Source organism: Leuresthes tenuis, unplaced genomic scaffold (assembly GCF_036924035.1).
Source record: "Leuresthes tenuis unplaced genomic scaffold, fLeuTen1.0.hap1 SCAF_16, whole genome shotgun sequence".
Taxonomy (NCBI): domain Eukaryota; kingdom Metazoa; phylum Chordata; class Actinopteri; order Atheriniformes; family Atherinopsidae; genus Leuresthes; species Leuresthes tenuis.
The window spans coordinates 21428784-21448525 of NW_027325370.1; the positions used below are offsets into that span (position 1 = coordinate 21428784).

Genomic DNA, 19742 nt, shown 5'->3' on the forward strand with positions numbered 1-19742 from the left:
CAGGTCGCCAGTCCATCACAGGGCCACACAGAGACAAACAACCATGCACGCTCACACTCACTCCTAAGGACAATTTAGAGTCACCAATTAACCTGACATGCATGTTTTTGGTCGGTGGGAGGAAGCCGGAGAACCCGGAGAGAACCCACGCATACACAGGGAGAACATGCAAACTCCCGTGCAGCCCGGGCTTGTTCAATGAGAGTTAAATGCAGAAAAACAGGTAATCTTCAACCTTTTTGGTTGCTTTTGCCAAACACTTTCAAGATGCAGGAAGGGTCGTTCCACTTACCTCTCTACCTATCAGCTAAAATCGTTGTGTAAAATAAATAACAATAATAATAAAAAAATACACTGAAGCATCCGTATCAGATGATAAAAGAAACACAGGTGACTAAATCATCATTTTTTCGATTAAACATTATTTTTTATTGTTATTATTATTATTATCATCAGCACCACAGTTATAAATAAATATATTAATTCATTAATATTATTTAAAATGTTCTTTTAAATAGAGAATTCTAACTTATATGGAGGCAGGATTTCTTCCATAACTTTTGCATAAGACTGAGTTCATTTTGGCCACTGGATAAATTCGTGTTTATTGACATCTACAAACCAGGACCCAGATTCAAGATTCAAGATTCAGGCATGGAGCTTCACCTTACCTCCATCCTACGTAGGAAGGTGGGGAAATGTGAAATAAATCGACGTGATGGCAACAGCAAAACCACCAAGCACATTTGCTCTGTGCCTGAATGTGTTTGGAACTTACTTTGCTTAAGTATTTCACATTTTTTCCCCCCCAAACGAAATACTGTCCTCCTGTCTACGTGAACGTTGTAGTTTATGTTTCGTTTGTACACCTTTTAAGATCCTGAATGACAAGAAGTCCAAGATTTAAAGATTTGAGGCACTTTTTCGAATCAAACAAGCAAACCTTGTTGGCCTTCCACAACTTAAAATAAAAGCAGCATCTCAGATTAGGTTGTTATATTTGCGGGTTATACTACGGTCCTGCTATTTTACTTGAAATTCAAGGTTTCAGCACCATTTTAAAACACTGCAATTGATAGAGTGTTGAATGTCACAGTCCGGCTTACGTGCATGTATTGTGATTTTCAACTTATGTCATGTGGAAATGATATTCAACGTTGTTCAACTGTGTTTTGTTTGGCTAAGATTTTGCCATATTTCAATAGGAAGATTGGCCTGGAGCAAGCTGGTAAACGCCTTAATTCCACATTTAAACGCATAAGCCAAACAGAAACGAAAACGATCTCAACAAGAGAGTGCAGTCGGCTGTAAAACCACAGAAACGAAACGTCTTTGTTCTATGAGCCTGTTAACACGAACAAGTTATGCCGTGAAGTAGCAGATGAGTCGTTGGAGGCGACCGACATGGTTTTCTTCAGCTAGCTTGAGTTAGCTAACCATTACATTTGAGTGTTTGTAAATCCACAGACTGCTAAACTAATGGTTTCAAACAATGCCAGCTGAGAAATGCAATGCTGTGTGCTCAAACACAAACACGGATGTCATACCTTCGATGTAAATTATTATTTCCCTGTTGTTGTTAGATTCGCTCAGCAAAGCTAGCAGAGGCTTCCATTTTCTTTGCCAAGCTGTTCAAAATCTCGCGAGAACTGTGATCGGAATTCCGAGTCGGAAAGCACCGTGTTTTCTCGTTATTTTCTTAGCAGTCAGTTGCTCAGCAATTTGTGGGATTTGGGGTAACTTCCAAAGGAGGATTGACACTAAAATGGGAACGAGGGAGCACAGGGAACAAATCTAAATTAGTTTTTTTTTTGTTTTCATGGCTGCAGGAAAAGTTTAGATTATCACACCAGAGGGGATGGGCTACACAGCTTAAGCACGAAATTTACAAGGACATCTTTTTTTATTATTTTTTTTCTTCACAAGTCCATTTATGTATGTACAATATGTAAACAAGAACAAGACACAAGCTCAACACAAACATGCTCACAGGAAATAACTGACAATAATGCAGTTTTTATTCATGTCTAACCAGTTCTTAGACAGCACCTGACCAGGATTTCTATCCACATTGGGTCACCAGCTACACAGATACTTCACTCAGAGCTGACATTCATGTGTAATTGGTTTTCAAATAACTGTTGGGTTTTGTTTTGTTTTTTAAGACACATAGAAATGAGATTTCTATGCGATTTCAATAAACATACTATAAAAACATATAACACTATAAATATTGTTCAGGTATCTTCTTACAAAAACTTTGTACAGTTTACATTTTTTAGTCTTTTTAATAAATCAGATATTTTCATGTGGCCTATACAGTATGGAACTACAATACAAAACTGGTATTAGACAGAAATGCCACCACTGACATATTAAGGACATGACTTGATGGATTGAAATGTAATCTTTAAAACCTCCGTGACTCAAAAACACCTCAGTCGACATAAAACAGATTTTGGTTTAAACCAAAAAGGTGAAACGTGGTTGGGATAAAAAATATCTCTGGCATTGTGATGAATGCGTATCAACTGTGAAAGGCCATTTCACTTGTTTCGTCTCACAATATGGAGAACGATCAACAAAATAAAACAGCGGCAAAGTACTTCGGAGCAGCATTGAAAGTGATGATATAGAAAATAATCTGTCAGTTGATACAATCATGATCAGAGCTGAAAAAAGGTAGTAACAGAGCTAGAACACAAAACTACATCATGAAAACATACAGACTCACATTTAATTTCTCAAGACAGATTTACTTTCACATGGTGAATTGACCTGAACACAGATGGGGGAAACTGAGAATGATGAGTAAACCAGGAACTGTCCACCAAGCAGATGTACAAAAGGGAATGGAAAAATCGAAGTGATTTGTCAAAAAAGGTGCAGGCCCCCCCACCCTCAAGCACCGAGTTTGGCAGCACTAAATGTGCCTGTAGTGTAGCAGTTAGGTCACAGTAACACCGGCACCGTCCTTGCTTTTGTCCATGTATGTGGGAGAGTTACTTTTGTCTGATATCGACCCCGTCCCCGAGGGCAGGGTCTGTGCAGCTGGAGAGTGGCTTGTTGATTTGACCGAAGGGTCCGAGCTGGGCTCTGCCTCGGGCTCCTGTTGCGATGCAGTGGCTGGCAGAAAGAGCAACAATTAACGTGAAAATGTGAAGACGTCATAGGTGGACATGCAAGGACAACCAACAGCATTGCAGATGATTTAATGGTTATTTATATTTATGATTTTACAGCAAGATAGCACAAATGGGGCCAGAGTGGGAAGAGAGAGCCATCGTTAAAATGGTGAGAGAGGGTTTTAAAAGGAAAGTTTCATCCTTTTAACTTGGGATTGTTACTAGATGAGTCACGACAGAGTTATATGTGAGATCTGCAAGATTATTGTAAGAGCTTTTTGTATGGGAACAATTTTCTCATTTTTTGTCAAAAGGAAACATCCATTCTAATGGTGCTCAAGGAAATATACTGAACACAGTTTCTGTAACAAAGCAAATGGCCTTAATGCATTCTGACTGTCATGGGGCCTTCGTGTTATAACAGTTTACTTTTGCATTACGACATGTGGAGAGCACGTTCTGGATGTGTCATCTACCGTGGAAACAACCAGCTCTAAGACAAGAGCCCACAGACTACATAAATGTACTTCAACACAGTGTTTTTGTGTTTTTAAACCAGTTGTCACAGTGTGTGACGGCTTTGTGCATCACAGTGACAAAAAAAGAATCAACAACAGGTGTTGCTAGGAAGGATGCAACCTTTGACAGAAGAAACATTCTAATAAATCAGCAGATCCTGGTTTTTCTTTAATAAAAGCATCTTGCATAGTTTATTCAGAATTGAGAAATTTGGTACACAATAACAGTGTCTGTTACCTGACTGTGTGCAAGACTTCATGTGTTCTGGCCAGTGGGCTTGCTGGCAGGGGTAGTCACAGTAACTCGTATTCCAGCAGCAGTAGAAGATGGCCTCCTTCCGGCAGTTGGCACACCACTGTTTCTTCTTGGTCTCGTCCACCGCCTGCTGCTTTTCCAACTCCATCTGCTTCTTCACCTCAGCCACCAGTCGTTCCTTTTCCTGCTCCAGGCTCTGCCTCATCTCTGCCATCGTCAACTCTGCATTGAGGTTTGACCAAAGAAAACCCCCCCCAAAAAAAAAACACCTCACTCATATTTCTTGGTAAAGAAGTGCAGTTACGGAGTACCGAAGTTCCGAGAGGAAGGAAACTTACCCAGATTGTGCTTCATCTCTGACAACTCTTGCTGATGCAGCCACTGGAGCTTCTCGATCTCGATCCTCAGTCGTCGAATCTGTGGCATAAAACACAGAGCAGTTATACTCACCAGTAAGTCTTATTATGAAACAACTATCCTCCATTTGAATGTGGCTTACCTCTGCAATTGTGTTTCCTGATGTGCTTTTGGAAAGATCATTATAGATTTCAGTCATTGTCCCTTTTATTGTGTCCATAATCTGAAAAACGTGTTGGGAAAAAAACAAAAAAAAAAATCACATGGGACTGAAATTAAAAGAGAATTTTAATACTTACTGAGCAAATAATGTCAGAGCTGTCATTTCATTTAGATACAGCAAAACTTGTCCTTAACTCGTGCATCTAATCAGAGGTCTTAGGAGTCTTACTTTGTTTGTGTATTTGGCTATATCTGCTGCTACATCTGCTGAGACTGTAGGGATCTGCAAGTCTCCTGATATGAAAGATGAGCTACCAGCTGTTGATGAGGACGAACTATGTGGTGGGTCTTTTTGTTGCACTGCAGGTGATGAGGATTGGGAAAAAAAATGAGTGTGAAAACGTACATCTTTCAATACATCTTTCGTGCCGTCGTATTACTTTAGTGATTATTCATGGGTATGTACCTTTGACCGCTTGTCTGGTCTGATAGCGAGTGCTGGAGGAGTTCTGCTGTGACTGCAGCTGATGTGGGCTGCGTGTCTGCGCCTGGCCCTGCGTCTGCGTAGCCGACTGTTCTCCATGCTGCTGCTGCTGCTGCTGCTGCTGCTGCTGCCTCTGCACCTTCTGCATATGCCACTTCTGGGATGATGTCTGAAACTTAGTCGGGTTCCAAACAACTGCCTGCTGAACAGCCTGAGCCGTCTCTTTAGGCAGTAGTGGGCGCTGTTTTTTCACTGCTGCAGGTACAGGCGATGTCGTGGGGACGGGAGATGGGGCACTGGTGGGCCCACTGGTAGTAGTGGTGGTGGTGGCGGTGGTGGCACTGGACTGACCAGATGCTGCAGTGGAAACAAGGTTGAGTGCTGCTGTGATGGACGGTTGGAGTGAGTCTTTGAGGTTGGCAGCAGCTTCCCGTGTCGGTGCGGCTGATCCAGCGGATGAAGGCAGTTTACCTGCATATAAGAAGTAAATATTGCTCCTGAAAGATGTGGCATTCTGGGATTCATTCAAAAATAAATTTTAAAAAAAAGCCACTGGTACAGTATATTTGTCCTCAAAGAGGGAACTCCAAGAATGTTGGAAAGACAAGTTTGCACAACTAGCTTTCAGGTGTTTCCCCAAAGTTTCATGAAGACGAAATATTGTGTTTGCAAAACAATATTTTGAAACTCTGAAAAAAAATAATGAATAATTATTCCATCTGGATTTATGGTTATTTGGTTAGCTTGTAAACTGTCATTTTAGAGACAGAATAAGGTTGTTTGTGATCTGTGGTCTCTCACACGCATCATCGACATAACAGTACGGAAAAGTTTAGGCAGCCCCAGGTAAAGTTTGGAGCCATTTTTGCATCTTAACTGATAATTACCTTGAACGATGAATGAATTTGCTGAGATTTTGTGGAGCTCTTAATTCCCATCATATGGGCAAAGTTTGCTGTGTCAGTGACCACCACACAAGTCAGAATCTTTCAGCATTTTGTCACCAAGCTCTTTGTGTTCAAACTCAAAATATTGATGGACAGAAACTGGACTCGCTGAGAGAGATGTGGGCCTATTAAGATTAAATGTAATACAAACGACTGCAATTAATGATTCATCCGTCTTTCCCTGCTCATTATATGCCCTATTATGAAACTAATAATCGTTTAATATTACACATATACACAGAAAGAAGAAGAGGTGGAAGGCATGTTGGGTCGACACTTTGCTCAAATTCCCACAAATCGCCTTTTCCAAGATAAAGATAGGAGAAGGGTCATCAAAATAACCCAATGATATTAAGAGTTAAGCAGCTTAAGATTAACAGGTGGTGCCAATTCTACTTTAAGTTTCCATTAAACCACTTTGAACAAAGCATACGCAGATGTTAACATTAAAGTTGAACAAATCAAAGCCCAAGCAATAGAAAAACGCAGAGATACTGACAGAAATGTGATATTTGCTTTGGTTTCATTCGTTTCTATATAGGTGAACGGAAACAACTATGCAAAGTAAGCGTGATATTCAAATAAAACTGCAATGAGGCAATGATGTGAAAGTCCTGGCAAGAACAGCATGGCCAAACAGCTGCAATGTGATAAGAGGGCAATAGTCCACAGTGAAACTGTTAGATTGTTATGATAAACGTATGTCTGACAGCGTTGTGATGGAAAAGGTCCCTGGATTTTTGCACAAAGACGACAGTATACAGGTGCAACAGAAAAGGAAGCCACCCCGGGAAGACTGTTGGAACACAACACAGTTGGAAAACAAAATCTAGTTTTCCAAAAACTGTGGCCACAAAATGTCTTGTCGCACTGTGCAAACTCTTCACCGACCTTTGGGGGATTAAGACCAGTCAAAGTTGTGACCCTTGCCTTTTTTGACTGGGAGGACAACTGCAAGTCAAATAGCAGGAGAGATCCTACATTGGAGCACAGCTACTACATGAAAAATAATTCTCCAATTTAAATTGATTATAAGTTTTCACTATAGTCTGTCTCCTCATCCTCTATAGAATTTGTAGAAGAAAGACTCTATATTACAGTTTCAAATAAATAAGGATGGTCGTTACATTCAAATGCCCCATTAAAATACTTTAAAAAAAAAAAAGCACAGCTCAGTATTCAGACATGGCAAGTAAAAGTAAGTAATTGAAACGGATTCCTCTGTGCGCGAAGCTACTGTTAAAATTTATAGTCCGGGTCTGATTAAATTTTGTGCTCTGTAAACATTACATAACCTGTGCTCCAGCAACAGGCTCTAAAAGAGATGACACAACCGAGAGCCGAAGAAGCAAATCATTAACAAAAAGGGCTGTCTCTGCGAGCATTTGCAATGGCTGTTTGCACCGTTAAATTAGACAACAGCAGTTGCCACTCATGGTGTTCTGGCTTCTTCACACGGGTCGGATCACAAAGATTTTTTTGCCTGTTAATATTTCAAACCGAAACGCAAGGGGAAGATAAAGCAGCAGTTCAAATTCACCACAGTGTTCTGTGAAAGTACCCTGCCACCACTAAACATTTGTGCATCTCTATTGCAAAACTGTTTCGCCTTGCCTCTCCCCCCAGCAGACATGTGGTTTTAACCCTGAGTTGTGGTTTGTTTGTTTTTGTTCACACAGATCTCGTCTTGACCTCACAGTCACAGATGCAGTGAGATCTCTCACAGTGGACAGTGCAAGCTAGAAGTGCTTTGCTGCGTTCATTAGTCACATTTACAGATGCTCAGAGATAACTGTGTCTGACTGCTTCCACAAGGCTTTCATCTTAAACAGTACTCTTATGACAGCGTGGCTGAAAACCTCAAACATATATCCCGGTGTACTGGAGAGGACTTGTGACACATTCATTCTAACGGACATCATGATGGAAGGATTTTATCTTCGACCACCTTTACTGCCTTACAAATGATGCAAGTCATAAGGAGAATATGAGGATACAGCGGGTTAAAATCCTTACCTTCCGTCTTGGCAACGTTGGACTCTTTGACAGTTTTGGCAGCAGAAGAACCAGGCTCTCTTCTCGCCCTCTTTGAGTCGCGGCCTGCATGTTCATCCCCAAGGTCAATCACAAGCTCTCTTTCAGAATCAGAGTCTTGCTCAGCCGCTGATGTGACAGCAGCTGCTTTGCCCTCCTCTGAGGTTTTAGGCTTTTCAGTGAGGGGCTGAGATTGGGGTGTTCTGGGCTTGTCCTGCAGATCCTTATCCGGGCCATTGCTGCCCTGCTTCTCTTTGAGCACGGGTTCAGGGGTGACTTTATCCCCTGTCCCTGCGACTCCCTCCTTATTCTCCCCCTCCGTGCTTGCTTTGGACCTTTTTCTTTCCGCTTTGTCCTTGTCATCCTGGGTAGAGCTCTTTGGCTTGTGTTCTTCATCACTGATATACTCGCTGTCACTCGAGTCAGATTTTTCGGAGTCCTCAGAGTCACTGTGATCCACGTCTTTATACACGTCCTCGGAAATATCATCAATTCCTGCGAGGACAAAAGTAAAATTCTGTGTCCCGTTATTTCTGTCAGAACAAAATTAAGAGTAATCAGTGAGACTTCCTTTTGAATTAACCCAATAACTGATAGACAAATCTATCCGTCCCAACACAGCCGCAGTTACACAGAACAATATTAGGCAAATTTGATCAAAATTTATCTTAAATTTGAATTTTGACATTTGGAACACTGTCATAGCAACCAAATCCAATCTTTTTCTTTCAAAAAGCCACTGAACATCATAGCTACAATTAAAGATAGTATATGTACCAAGCTGTGCCTTGCAGCTCTCAATGGTTTTGTCCAAACTCCTGATGGGTCTCTTTGGCGTTGTGACAGCAGCTGGCGGCACTTGTTGTTGTTGCTGTTGTTGTAGTACGGTCTCACTTAGCTCCTTCAGATCCATTTCAGCCTTCACTCGATCTGAAGGAACATGTAAATGTTTGATTCAGGCATAGACATATGGATGAACTGACATGATTAAAAAGGTCGGTATGTTGAGCGCTGGCCTTTGTAATTATCATATGAATACAATAGATCTGTGCTGGTTGTACTGACCCAGGTTCAGATTGAGGATGCCACCTGTTCCTGCAGTTCTCTCCTGCTTGGGCACCAGTCCAGGGTTAAAGGGCTTGGGGCTGCCAGTTACACTGCCAGCTGGAGCCATCTTCCCTGACATAGGAGATGCTACATTTACATGATAAAGAAAGAACATATAAGCTTGTTTATTTAGCCATTTAAGGTTTTTGGAGATTGTTTTAAAGTATCACTGCAGCCAAGGTAATGTAGACTTAAATCTTATTTACCAGTGCAGTCCATGGAGTCCTCTCCAGTGCTGTAGTGGAGTGTTGGGTTCTTGCTTGGCTTCTCTGGATCTTGCTCCCCATCAGATCCTGTGTGAACTGAGGAGTTTGTACTCATGGGAGACCGAGGCATGTCTGTCACAGAGACCCGCCGGCTCATGCCGCTTGGCGTGGAACTCTTGCTGAGGATCATCTTAGGAGATGAGGTTATATCGAAGTTGAAGCGAAGTTTGTCCGGTTTCTCCGTTTTCACTGTCCCAGCGCTGGGGTTGGAGGGGTCGAGTAGCATCTGCAGCTGGTTATTGGGTGTGTAGGGAGTGCGGAAGGGTGCGTAGTTAAAGACCCCAAATTTCTTGCGAATGTTTTCCACGTAGACCTCCATCTCTTGCATGGCGCTGTTGAAAATGCTCTTTGTCTTCTTCACAGAGAAGGGGATCTCTTTGGACATGAGGTAGCAGTTGTTGATGGGAACCCAGGCCCTGAACGGAAGGACAGCGCAAAGCCCGAGAAATTGATCAATCAGAACAATAAAGAAGAAGAATCTTGGCCAAAGTTTGCTCAAAATCAACTCGATTACAACAAGCCAATTTACTCTTAAGTGCCCAAAGCTCATCTCACCTGTCATGTTGCCCGAAGAAGCGTGCATCTACTTGCCCATCCTTTTCTCGTAGGGCTTTTGCTGGCCAGAAGGGGAAGCCCTTCAGCTTAGCCCAGACCAGGGGATGGGGTTGACTCTATTGAAGAAAAGCAAAGTAAACCTGGAGTCCTAAATAAAAAAGGTGCAAATATAGTATCCAGGATAATATGAAGACCTACACATGGCTCACAAAACCAGTTGTCCCGTTTTTGGCAAGCAGACAGGTAGCACTCTGGACACACCTCAATCTCATTCATCTAAAAATTTTAAATAACGTGGATTTCATTAATTCATACATTGGAATTTTTCACAAAATGTTGCCACCACTGAGTTAGGAGAGTCCCTTTACCTCGTGCTCACAGATCTTGACGATGACCTTCGCAGTTGCTGTTAATTTGTGATTACCTGAAACAAAGTCATACGTTTAATCTATGCTTCATCTTTAAGTCGGTGCATTGAAAGCAGTATTTATATATGTAAAAGTGCCGAACCTCCATTATAGATGATGCAGTTGTGTAAGATCCATTTCATATCAGCAAGAAAAGCCTCGGTGCAGCCATACATTTTCTTTTTGACATTCTATCAAAAAGTAGAAAAATCAAATCAAGGACAAGAAAATGCTCAGCTGTTGACAGTTTTTGGGGTTTTTTTTCCCACAGAGCGATCAAAATCTAATAAATACTAGTACCTTCTCTAAAGTACTCAAGTCCATAGGGTGGAAGATGTACTCTGCATAATCTGGGTGCTGTTCCAGTGACACAGGCTTCTGAAAAGGCTCCGTCTGCTCAGTCATGACAAATATGAAAAGAAAACAAACAGGTGTAATAGCCAACATTTGGATCTCTAGGACTTTTCTGTATGAATATAAAACTCAAACTTGGGCATACAAAAGACTCTAAAAAGACCCCTTACCCCAGGCTGCTTGATCTTTTGGAGTGCAAATTTCAACAAGAAGGAGAGCTGGTCTATTGTAAGCATCGTCATCGCCTTGCTCTGGGTTTCAATGCATTCAGCAACTGTTATTTTCTGTAACAACAACATAAAATGGACTTATTAATGACCAATTATTGCATTATACGAATAGCAGGCAAAAGGAATTAAGAAAAAACAAGTTTAGTTAACTTTACCTTACATGCCAACTTTTGATTTAGCTTATAAATGTCAAAAACACGTCGCTAAAAAGAAGTCTCTTATGAATAGACCTAAACTTAAATTAAGCAGGTCTAAGTTTTGACAGCTATTAAATCATTTTTGCAAGGGTGTTCAATTATATCGTGTGGGGTGAAGAGTTTGTATGTTTTTTTTTCGGTCATCTACCACAGACTAAAGCAGGTAATTACACCGATTGATCTCCTCTCTGACTGAAGCTGCTCATACGGCGTCGGTGTGACGTGCCAGTCTGTCAGCCGCACTAGTTTAAATCTAAAAATCGGTCCTGTACACCCACACACACGTTTTTCGGCAAGATACCTCACACTCTGGACAGAACCAGTCGCCCTCGGGCTCGGCTGGCAGTTTGAGGCACTTGGCGTGGTACACCCTGGGGCAGAGCTCACAGCAGAGCACCTGGCCCTCGCGGTGGCACAGCCAGCAGTAGAAGTCATTCCTGCCGTCCTGCGGTACAACATCAACAGGGTCTGTGGTGAGTGCTGGCTGCTTCATATAGTAAAAGGGACCATGTCTTAGCTCTGACTGAAATGCAGGCAAGAGAAAAAGGGGGGTAGGTTTCAAAAAACACGCAGGAACACAAAAAGGTGCAGTGCAACAGAAACAAGGCAGCACTAAAATGGGGTAAGCAGGGTAAGCAGCATACTGGGTAATATAGACAATAAATCCAACATATGATGGTTTTATGCGAATCATTAGAAAATGTGAACATCCAGTCACACTGAAACCAATACTAACAAAATAGGATACAGAATGTGAGCTTCAGTGTAACTCAACAGTGACCTGACAGAAGTTTCTATGCATGATGTGGTTTCCTGGGAAGTAGCCAATGGTATGATACTACATTACTCAGTGAATAAAACATGGTGCATTTTGGTTCCACAGCTTGTTTTAATGTTTATCAGTCCAAACTGGCTTATGAAAGGTGTTCATTTTCAACACCAGGGCTAAATGTCAAATTTAGGATTCTAACATCATCATGGAGGCATAAACTATCTTCATGTCTAATACTTTTAAAAAATAAAAATCTTTCAGAATCACGCAAGGTAAGCCTGGGACTGCAACAGTCACCCAGCACAAGTTTGATATCAAAGTGCCGAAAGACACGAAAGAAACAGATCTCACTGCAACAAAATAGCTGGACTAAAATGACCTTTGGTGAGTGGTGGGACACACGACCGGGGATTAAAACAGAAAAATCCAAAGTACATGTTGAGTTAACCGTGCATTTATGTCACAGCTTTCACTTGCACAGCAGGTCACAACACTGCATGCCTCTGTTAAGGGTTTATTTGTATTTCTCTCTGTCGGGCTCAGCTCACCAGTTCTGTTAGCATGGTTCTGTTGAGACACTTTTGAACCAAACCCGTTCCTTGAGGATAACGGGGAGAAGTACATATTTTTTCCTGTTTTGTATAATTTCTAAGGCTTATGTTAAGGCCAAACCATTTTTACTGTGGGATTTTGGGATGATCAACGTCAGTGCTGCGGACTCATGTTCAGCCCATCAATGCACGACACTGTCGACACTCATCACTGCATAGTTGCACTGTAGGTGGCTCTTATTTTGTGAGAGTGTCAGCTCTGGGGCAAAGAGAGCTAATAAAAAATAAAAAAAGTCCTAATAGTACCGGCAGAACAGAAACTGCAGTCAAAGAGGTTTTAATCCATCTTTGGGTAGAAGACTGACTTCACCAGTGTACTTTGTCCGAGGGTAAGCTCTCTTAAGAATTTGCAGCTTTCCATATCAAGACGCAGGAGTTTCCCTTTTCTTTCCAAAACCAACAACAACTGTGACCAAGTGGGTGAAGAGGAGAGAACCAAATCTTGGTTTCTAATTTTCTCAAGCTCTTTTTTTCAATCCTCTACCCGACCAATTTGTGGAACTTTTCGTGTGCACAACTATGTGTTTGCTTTCCATGACAGAGACTTTGAAAATGTGCTCCCCTCCATTCTCTAAGACAGCCGGTTTTTCACCCTGTCTGTTCAGATCGCACCCTGCAGCCTCTGAGAACGTGCCGGGCTTTGTAATGAGCGCAGCCGAGCCCTTACCTGGTCCTTGTTGTTACAGTTCACAGCCCCCGGTTTTTTCTTTTTCTTCAGAGGGCTGGGGGAGGTATCTGAGGGAGAGTGTCCGTTGGAGGAGTGGGTGGGACTCGACACCTTGCGCTTCTGTGGTACCCCTGTTCGTTCTGCTGACCCCGGAGGATCGGGCACTGAATACACAGAAAGAATCGTACAGCAGGAGCCACGTATCATTCGTGGTGCTCAATTCAAAGCTCGAAAAGCCTTAAAAGATTAAAAGACAGGAGCTCTGATAGTAATCCTGCCATTTGTAGAATGAAAAAGAAAAAAAAAAATCTACAAAAGACGATTTTCATCGTCCCAAATTCTATAAATGCTAATAATCAGGACCAAGGGAGGACGTGCACCTTGAAGCAGTTCAGTTTAAGGTGAACAGTTAATTCAGAGTTTGCATTTCATTACCATGATGCCTTTAATATTTAATGGTAACAGCAATCATACTGATTTCAAAAAACAAATACTGAAAATACAAGTTAGATATAACAAATCAAATGGCTTGAAGGCTTTCTCTTAACCAACTAGACCCCCTCTGAGTTGATTCTGGACACAAACAGGCAGACAGTCACTCATAACTAATTGTTGTTGCAGTCCATCAAAATGTATTTGACTCTGCCTTGAAAACTTAAAAGAAATAAACTCCATGTTCTCTGAAAGTAAGATGTTCGACTCCTAATGAGAGGTTCTCGGCCTTAGAGACTTACCTTTAGATCGCACAGAAGCATCCATCCCCTCTACCACATCAGACTCTGCCTTTATCTCCTCCTCAGCCAGACTGCAGAGCAACGAACATGAGCACACACACAGGAAGAGGGGCAAACACAGAGTCAGAGAGGGTGTTCAGAAACCATATCAGTGTAACAGTAAACAAGTGGAACACCACCTAAGGCAACCTGGTCCCAGAGGATCTGTCGATAGGGACTCTATGTTCCACTGTTATTGTTTTCATCTGATTTCTACCACATCTTTGACTTTGAAGCCGAGGTTCAGATCCTTTCCATATTTCTGAGTGACAATCAAGTCCGAAAATGTTCTTTATGTTCCAAGAGAGAGGATGGTAACAGTCACCATGGCAACACTCCTCTCCGCTTAGCACAAGTTGATATTCACAACAACACATTGGGCCATTTAGCCAACATCACCCTGCATCTCTGTTCTTAGGGAGACGTTACAGTTGAGAGATTTCAGTCCGGCTCGGTCCTTTGCAACGTGCTTTATTTGCAACGCACGGTGAATGGTTCTACAGTAACCAAAAAAAAAAAAAAGCCAAAGGGTGTTTGTCCATGCCACTGAAGGGATAGCCTCTTATGATGATTAAGAGTATACGTTTCTGCTATATGTTCCCTTCAGTAACAACAGTGAACACCCAAAGGATTTGAGGCCTTTCTCGGAGACCAACAGCATCCCTTTAATAATCTCCAAATAATGGTATGCGTCAATTTTCTTGGTCTTCACCAGAAACATGTTTAAGATCTGTAAATTCTGGACCACAAATAATATGGAGTTTTACGTCTTTCGCAAAACCTCCACAGCCTTCTCCAATCACAACTCAAAATATCACCCTCCTTTACCTCTTCTATAAATCAGTTATCATGAAAGAATCTAAAGTTAAGAACAGATGCACACAAAATGCTTGATTTTCCAGTCTTTGCTCCAGCGAGGCATCTCCATTCCTCTGAGAAACAAACAAAAAAAAAAAAGAAAAAGGCTGAGAATAAAAAGGCTTTGGCAATAAAAAGGGGGACCTTTGAATGTTTGGCTCCTCCTTTGTCAGAGCAACAGAGGGCGTCGTTCCACGGATGTACCCTTTATTTACAAGGCCAGAAAAGAATAGCCCTTCGTCCGACAGGTCACACACTTGACCGGTTTATAGCTTTGGCTGCAGCTCTGGTTTCCAGCTCAGATGACAGGATTTCAGGCTACAACTCAAAGGTAAAACACATTTGTGGGAGGCTTTTTTTGTTTTTGTCCCCCCCTACTTTTGAAACTAGAAGAATGTTCCTCACTTTCCCATCCTCCATCCTTTAGGAGACATTCCATACAAAGTTCATCAAGAGTCAGATCACCAGTGGGCATCGGAACATATGGCCTGAAGGCTGAATAAGACGCGTCAAACCAAACTCCTACGGAGATTAGATGTGTTCACGTCAGCTAGAAAAATCAATGGTTATTTAAATTCAACCTTTGTTTCTTCCAGATTCTGGGTTTTCACAAAATGAATAAATTACTTTGCCTCTACCAAAACAATAACTCCCAATCACAAAGATTTTGTAAAAACAGTCGTCGATTCTTTCAGACTTCAAATGTGGCAATCACAGAGCATCAGGCTGAAACCTCAGAGAATAAAAACATAACTTGCATTGTCTGGATGGAGCTTCTTAAGAAACATGGCACAGGGGTATCATGTTTCAGCTTGCCAGCGGTCTACAACATCTATGCACACTCACAGAAACACACACACCCCTTCAGGGCCTTCCTGTTCCGGACTGAGTGAACAAACGAGGCCCACATGAAAAATAAGAAAACGTCAGCCAAGTCACTCTGCTAAGTGTACCACAGTCCTGAAAGGCAGAACATTTCCCAATCTGCAGCCCAGAGCTGCAAACAAAGTGCCACAACCCTATTCCTTATACCTACTTAATATCAGTGGCAAGACATTCCAACTACCAAACAAACAGGATAACCAGTAGTAAAAAAGGTATGATGATCCAAAGGACATTCTCAGATTAGGAAATATGATCCATCACACAAGGAGTTAGGCAAATAAATCCTCAACAGATTCTGGGATATATTCCAAATAGACCAGGCTCAAGAAAACACTCACAGTATTCTCCTCTGCGAGTATTGTAGTACCTGATGGACAAAAAGGAAACAACACTGAGTCAGTGCCTTTAGATTCCACTCCTGTGAGAGACGAGCAGGGCTCCCTCGTCACAGAAAATGGAGGCCACAGCTTGCTCCCCTCCCCCCTCTCCCCCATCCCCCACTCCAAGGCTCAGACTCTGGCACTGGCACATCCGTGCAGGAGAACCAGAGGGATCTGTGGAGATTTCAGAAAACACAGCTATGGCAGGACGAACCTTCCCAGCCGATCACAGAATCAGGGAAGAGAACACAGACACCGGAAAATCCAGCAGAGTGAGAAGTGTGCGTCCTTTTTTTTTCCCCCCTTCCTCATGTCTGCGATGTTGGTTTCACTCCTCTGTGACCACCACTGTCATAGAATCATTAGATGTCACTTTCAAGAGAGATAAGCCCATCCTTTAAAATCACAGACAGATCCCGACGAGGCTGTTCTCTATATGTGAAAGAATATGATGAGCCTACATATTAAAGGGCTAACCAACAATACAGAGAACGCATCTAACCCAAATGCCATATTGCACTGGATCTGCCACTGAAAACACTTGGGAGGAGTACTATTGAATAAAAAACATCCTACACGGCATGCTACAAAACACTTAAAAGAGATTATTGGGTTTTGTAAGAAGCCAAAACAACTAACAAGAATAAACACTGCGTGCAGACTGTTGACTTTTGCTGTTCTGAGAGCAACTAAATGATAAAAAAGAAAACATTCACACAGCTCATGAAATGATGCTTTGGACTATATTAAGAAGCCTGCTCTAGGATTACTCTTTACCATGCACTGCCAGTACATACAGTGTACTCTGTAGAAAAGAAAGATTTGACCTGGATTTTATATAAGGCTGTGAGGGGTGAATCAAAGATGGCTGTGGAATTTTCCAGAAGGCCCTTGCTCTCCCTGCCGTTCTCCCTCCGATTGTCAATCTTTAACCTCAACTCTCGCTGCAATTGGCTGGAGGGCCAACAGGCTGGAACGTTATTGGTCGGCTGCGCCGTGCCACACAGATCACAGTGTGCAGGCTCCCCTCTTCCTGTTGAAAAAGCATTTTTGCTGCAATGCAGTGATTTCCCCCGCATTAGATGGTTTATTTTTCTCCAGTTAAATTTGCCCTTCTTGATCATGAGAGCATGAACCAGTGGGGATTTTTAAAAGGCCTTTTTGGGTGATTAGGTTCGTGGCTGTGATGCATAACTCAACGGCTCTGCTATTCGACATCTGTCACACAGTTTAGAGGCTGCGTTGCCTCGTGAAGAGGCCCTGGCTATTTGTTTCCGACACCAAGACATTACACTCTCCTGACAGATCTTAAATCTCAGTGTAAGGTTTACATCGTACGCTCACTGGCCTAATCGGGAGTACTAAAGGTTACCTTTTGGTTTTGCTTTTACTGCCGGTGAACTGGTCGAAGTCAAAGAGGAAATACAGAATGAAACGTTGTTATTTTCTATGCTTTGTGTAGATGAAAACGAGCCACAGTCCACAAGAGAAGGAGACCATTCTTTGATCCGCCCCCACACAGTTGAAACTGCAAGAATGTTGCTACATGACTAAACACAATGCGCCGTCTCTGTTCTGACAAAAATATCACGACATGTTAATAGCTTCCAAACCTGAAGCACCTAACTGTTAAAGTGTTTACATACATATACTGACATCACAGCACACCGCGACTGAATATTGTGTTGTGGCTCAAGCTTGTTTTATTCCATTTGAATATAATAAATTAACCTGCTTTACCTTTGTGTGTGTGTGGGTTTTTTTTATGCATAATTCTGACCTGAAAAGATAACCTGCTGTTTTGTGCGTCGACAGCATTTCTGTTTTGCGTGTAAAAACTGGAAAGAAAAATGATAAATACCGAGCAGCAACAGAGAGAAGAGAAAACAAAACTAACAAAAATCTGATTTCTACACAGGAACACCTTTTAAATCCTTTCAGACCATAAGATATGACATAAAGATGTTACAGAAAAGTCGTGCAAAGTCTTGTGTTGTTTCTTTGTTCTGCTATCTGATCTGGGGAAAAAAAATAAAAAAGGAGGGTAAAGTTCTCTCAACACAAAATGGCCACTGTGTGTCTGAAAGTGGAGGAAGCAGTTTCACACTGGAGTTGAAGAAGCCAGGGTTAGTAACCTCAGGGCCTGTGACTCTAATTAAAGAAATGTTTAGAAAGTGCTTATTTCTACAGACCTGACTGGAAAAACTCAGAGATGACTGCCTTGCATCAAAAGGGTTTAGTGTGTGCTCGTCTGAGCAGTATGGAGAACAGGAGTGTAAGAACAGTTTCCTTAAACACGTACAGTGATACAGTCTTCAGTTTCGGAATTTTCGAGTTTTCTTTCCTCACACACACACTGAGTTATGCCATGCACTCCTGCCCTCCTTACGAGGAACATGTGTTGTTCATTGAGTTTCTTCCCCAGGCATGGCACGAGACAAGTAACCAGCACAGAGGCAGTCCACTTACAAAGGGCACGTAATATTCACCCCCCCCCACCATGCCCATCCCCCATTCTCTCTCTGCCAGGCTACAGCACAAGGCTGCCACAACAGAAAGATGTGGGTGCCATTTCTTTTTCTTTTTTTAAAATTTTTCTAAAAAAAAAAAAGAAAAGGGGGAAAGGATTTGCCATGGTCCACCCTGCCTTGTGTGTGGTAGCCTGCTTGTCTGGGGCACCCATGTGACCCTGAGACACAGAGAGAGAGCAAGGGTGAGAGTCGTTACCCAACCCCCCACCCTCAACCCTGTGGAGCACAGAGGCCTGACGAGGCCTCCAATCCACCCCAGCTCCTCCTCCTCCTGCACACTAAACTGACTTTAAGGTGTGTACATTCATCATGAGAAACCAACAGTCACCACAACAACAAGAAGGAAGCCATCTTGTTATCGGAAGGCTGAGATAAAAAAAAGACAGAGCTTACCTCTGTGGATGCATGGCTGCCTGACACACTGTTATGTCAACACTTATAAAACATGGAGGACACTCTCAGCCCTCAGCCGGGGAAGGCTCCGCTCTTCAGGCAAGGCGATCAGGCCCCAGTCATGTTAGCCAGATCCTGACTGGTCGCTTCCCTCACAGGCAAGATAGAAGGCTGCACCTGATTGGCCGAAATGTTTCCTGAGTAATTATCTTTGTTCAGTGCAGGCAGGGGCAGCACTGTGAGAGTCAGAGACAGGGGAAGAAAAATAAGCAGAGAGCTAGGTATGAAATCACAAAAATACACGATTAATGCAAGTATTTCTGACATACAAACCCTTTGTAACAGTGTTTTGAAGCTTCCAAGCGTAGAATCTGGAGGTAGCTGTCTTAGATGAAGGCTTTAAGAGGAACTGGCAGCATGTAGAGTGTCAGAAGCAAGACACCATGGCTTCTCTGCACAAGCCTCCATATTTTGTGTGGAGAGGGCCTTTGTTTAAACTCCTCCCTCGCTCCGGCTGTCTGTAGAAAAAGGAGAGGTTACAGCTCCTCACCTATTTTCACCATTTAGTATGCAAAAAAAGGCTGGGATGGCGAGGCGGCAAAAAGGATCAGATATATAGATTTATCTATATTTGTGAAGTGTGTAGAGAAGGTAAAAATAAGATCTCTGTTTCGAGCTAACAACTCATTTGAATGAGATACTTAATTGTTGTGTACTTTACATTGTGTATATGTGTACATTGTGTGGTCCAATGCCAGTCAGCCGAACAAATATCTGCAAGGCCAATGTTTAGCTACAGTAAAAATACATTTTTGTGTTATACACGTGTCCTTTTGTCCTTCTCCACACACATGGGATCAAAATCAAATAGCC

The 19742-nt window shown here is 42.3% G+C and overlaps 2 protein-coding genes across 7 annotated transcripts in view; both read right to left on the reverse strand.

Annotated features, from left to right (window-relative positions):
* LOC140271899 (uncharacterized) overlaps positions 1 to 1664 on the reverse strand; it is a 30514-nt gene extending 28850 nt beyond the window's left edge. The window contains exon 1 of the mRNA XM_072367205.1: positions 1548 to 1664. The gene's annotated coding sequence lies outside the window, so the exon portion shown is untranslated. The remainder of the gene's footprint in view (positions 1 to 1547) is intronic.
* A 481-nt stretch (positions 1665 to 2145) lies between these two features.
* On the reverse strand, positions 2146 to 19358 carry LOC140271367 (MYND-type zinc finger-containing chromatin reader ZMYND8-like). Of its 6 annotated transcripts, none has more exons than XM_072366553.1 (21): positions 19203 to 19358; positions 18870 to 19105; positions 13784 to 13854; positions 13050 to 13213; positions 11301 to 11522; positions 10743 to 10856; positions 10519 to 10611; positions 10322 to 10409; positions 10180 to 10235; positions 10010 to 10087; positions 9812 to 9927; positions 9197 to 9672; positions 8949 to 9062; positions 8661 to 8813; positions 7866 to 8378; positions 4885 to 5373; positions 4648 to 4778; positions 4399 to 4479; positions 4238 to 4316; positions 3882 to 4121; positions 2146 to 3126 (listed from the first exon to the last, which is right to left on the reverse strand). In XM_072366553.1, exons 2-21 carry the CDS (start codon positions 18881 to 18883, stop codon positions 2948 to 2950), a joined length of 3471 nt encoding a protein of 1156 aa, XP_072222654.1. In that variant the 5' UTR covers positions 18884 to 19105; positions 19203 to 19358; the 3' UTR covers positions 2146 to 2947. The 6 variants fall into 6 exon arrangements, with proteins under 6 accessions (XP_072222654.1, XP_072222651.1, XP_072222653.1 ...); XM_072366550.1 differs by having other exon boundaries at positions 8949 to 9077; XM_072366552.1 differs by having other exon boundaries at positions 8949 to 9077; positions 19199 to 19358.
* Positions 19359 to 19742: the final 384 nt, after the last annotated feature.

Coding starts and splice junctions, on each gene's coding strand:
- LOC140271367 (XM_072366555.1), bottom strand. CDS start 16,059: ATGGGGGAGAGGGGGGAGGGGAGCAAGCTGTGGCCTCCATTTTCTGTG. Junction 10,410..10,518: donor ACTTGAGTACTTTAGAGAAG/GTACTAGTATTT, acceptor ACTTTTTGATAG/AATGTCAAAAAGAAAATGTA. Junction 5,374..7,865: donor CAACGTTGCCAAGACGGAAG/GTAAGGATTTTA, acceptor TCTTATATGCAG/GTAAACTGCCTTCATCCGCT.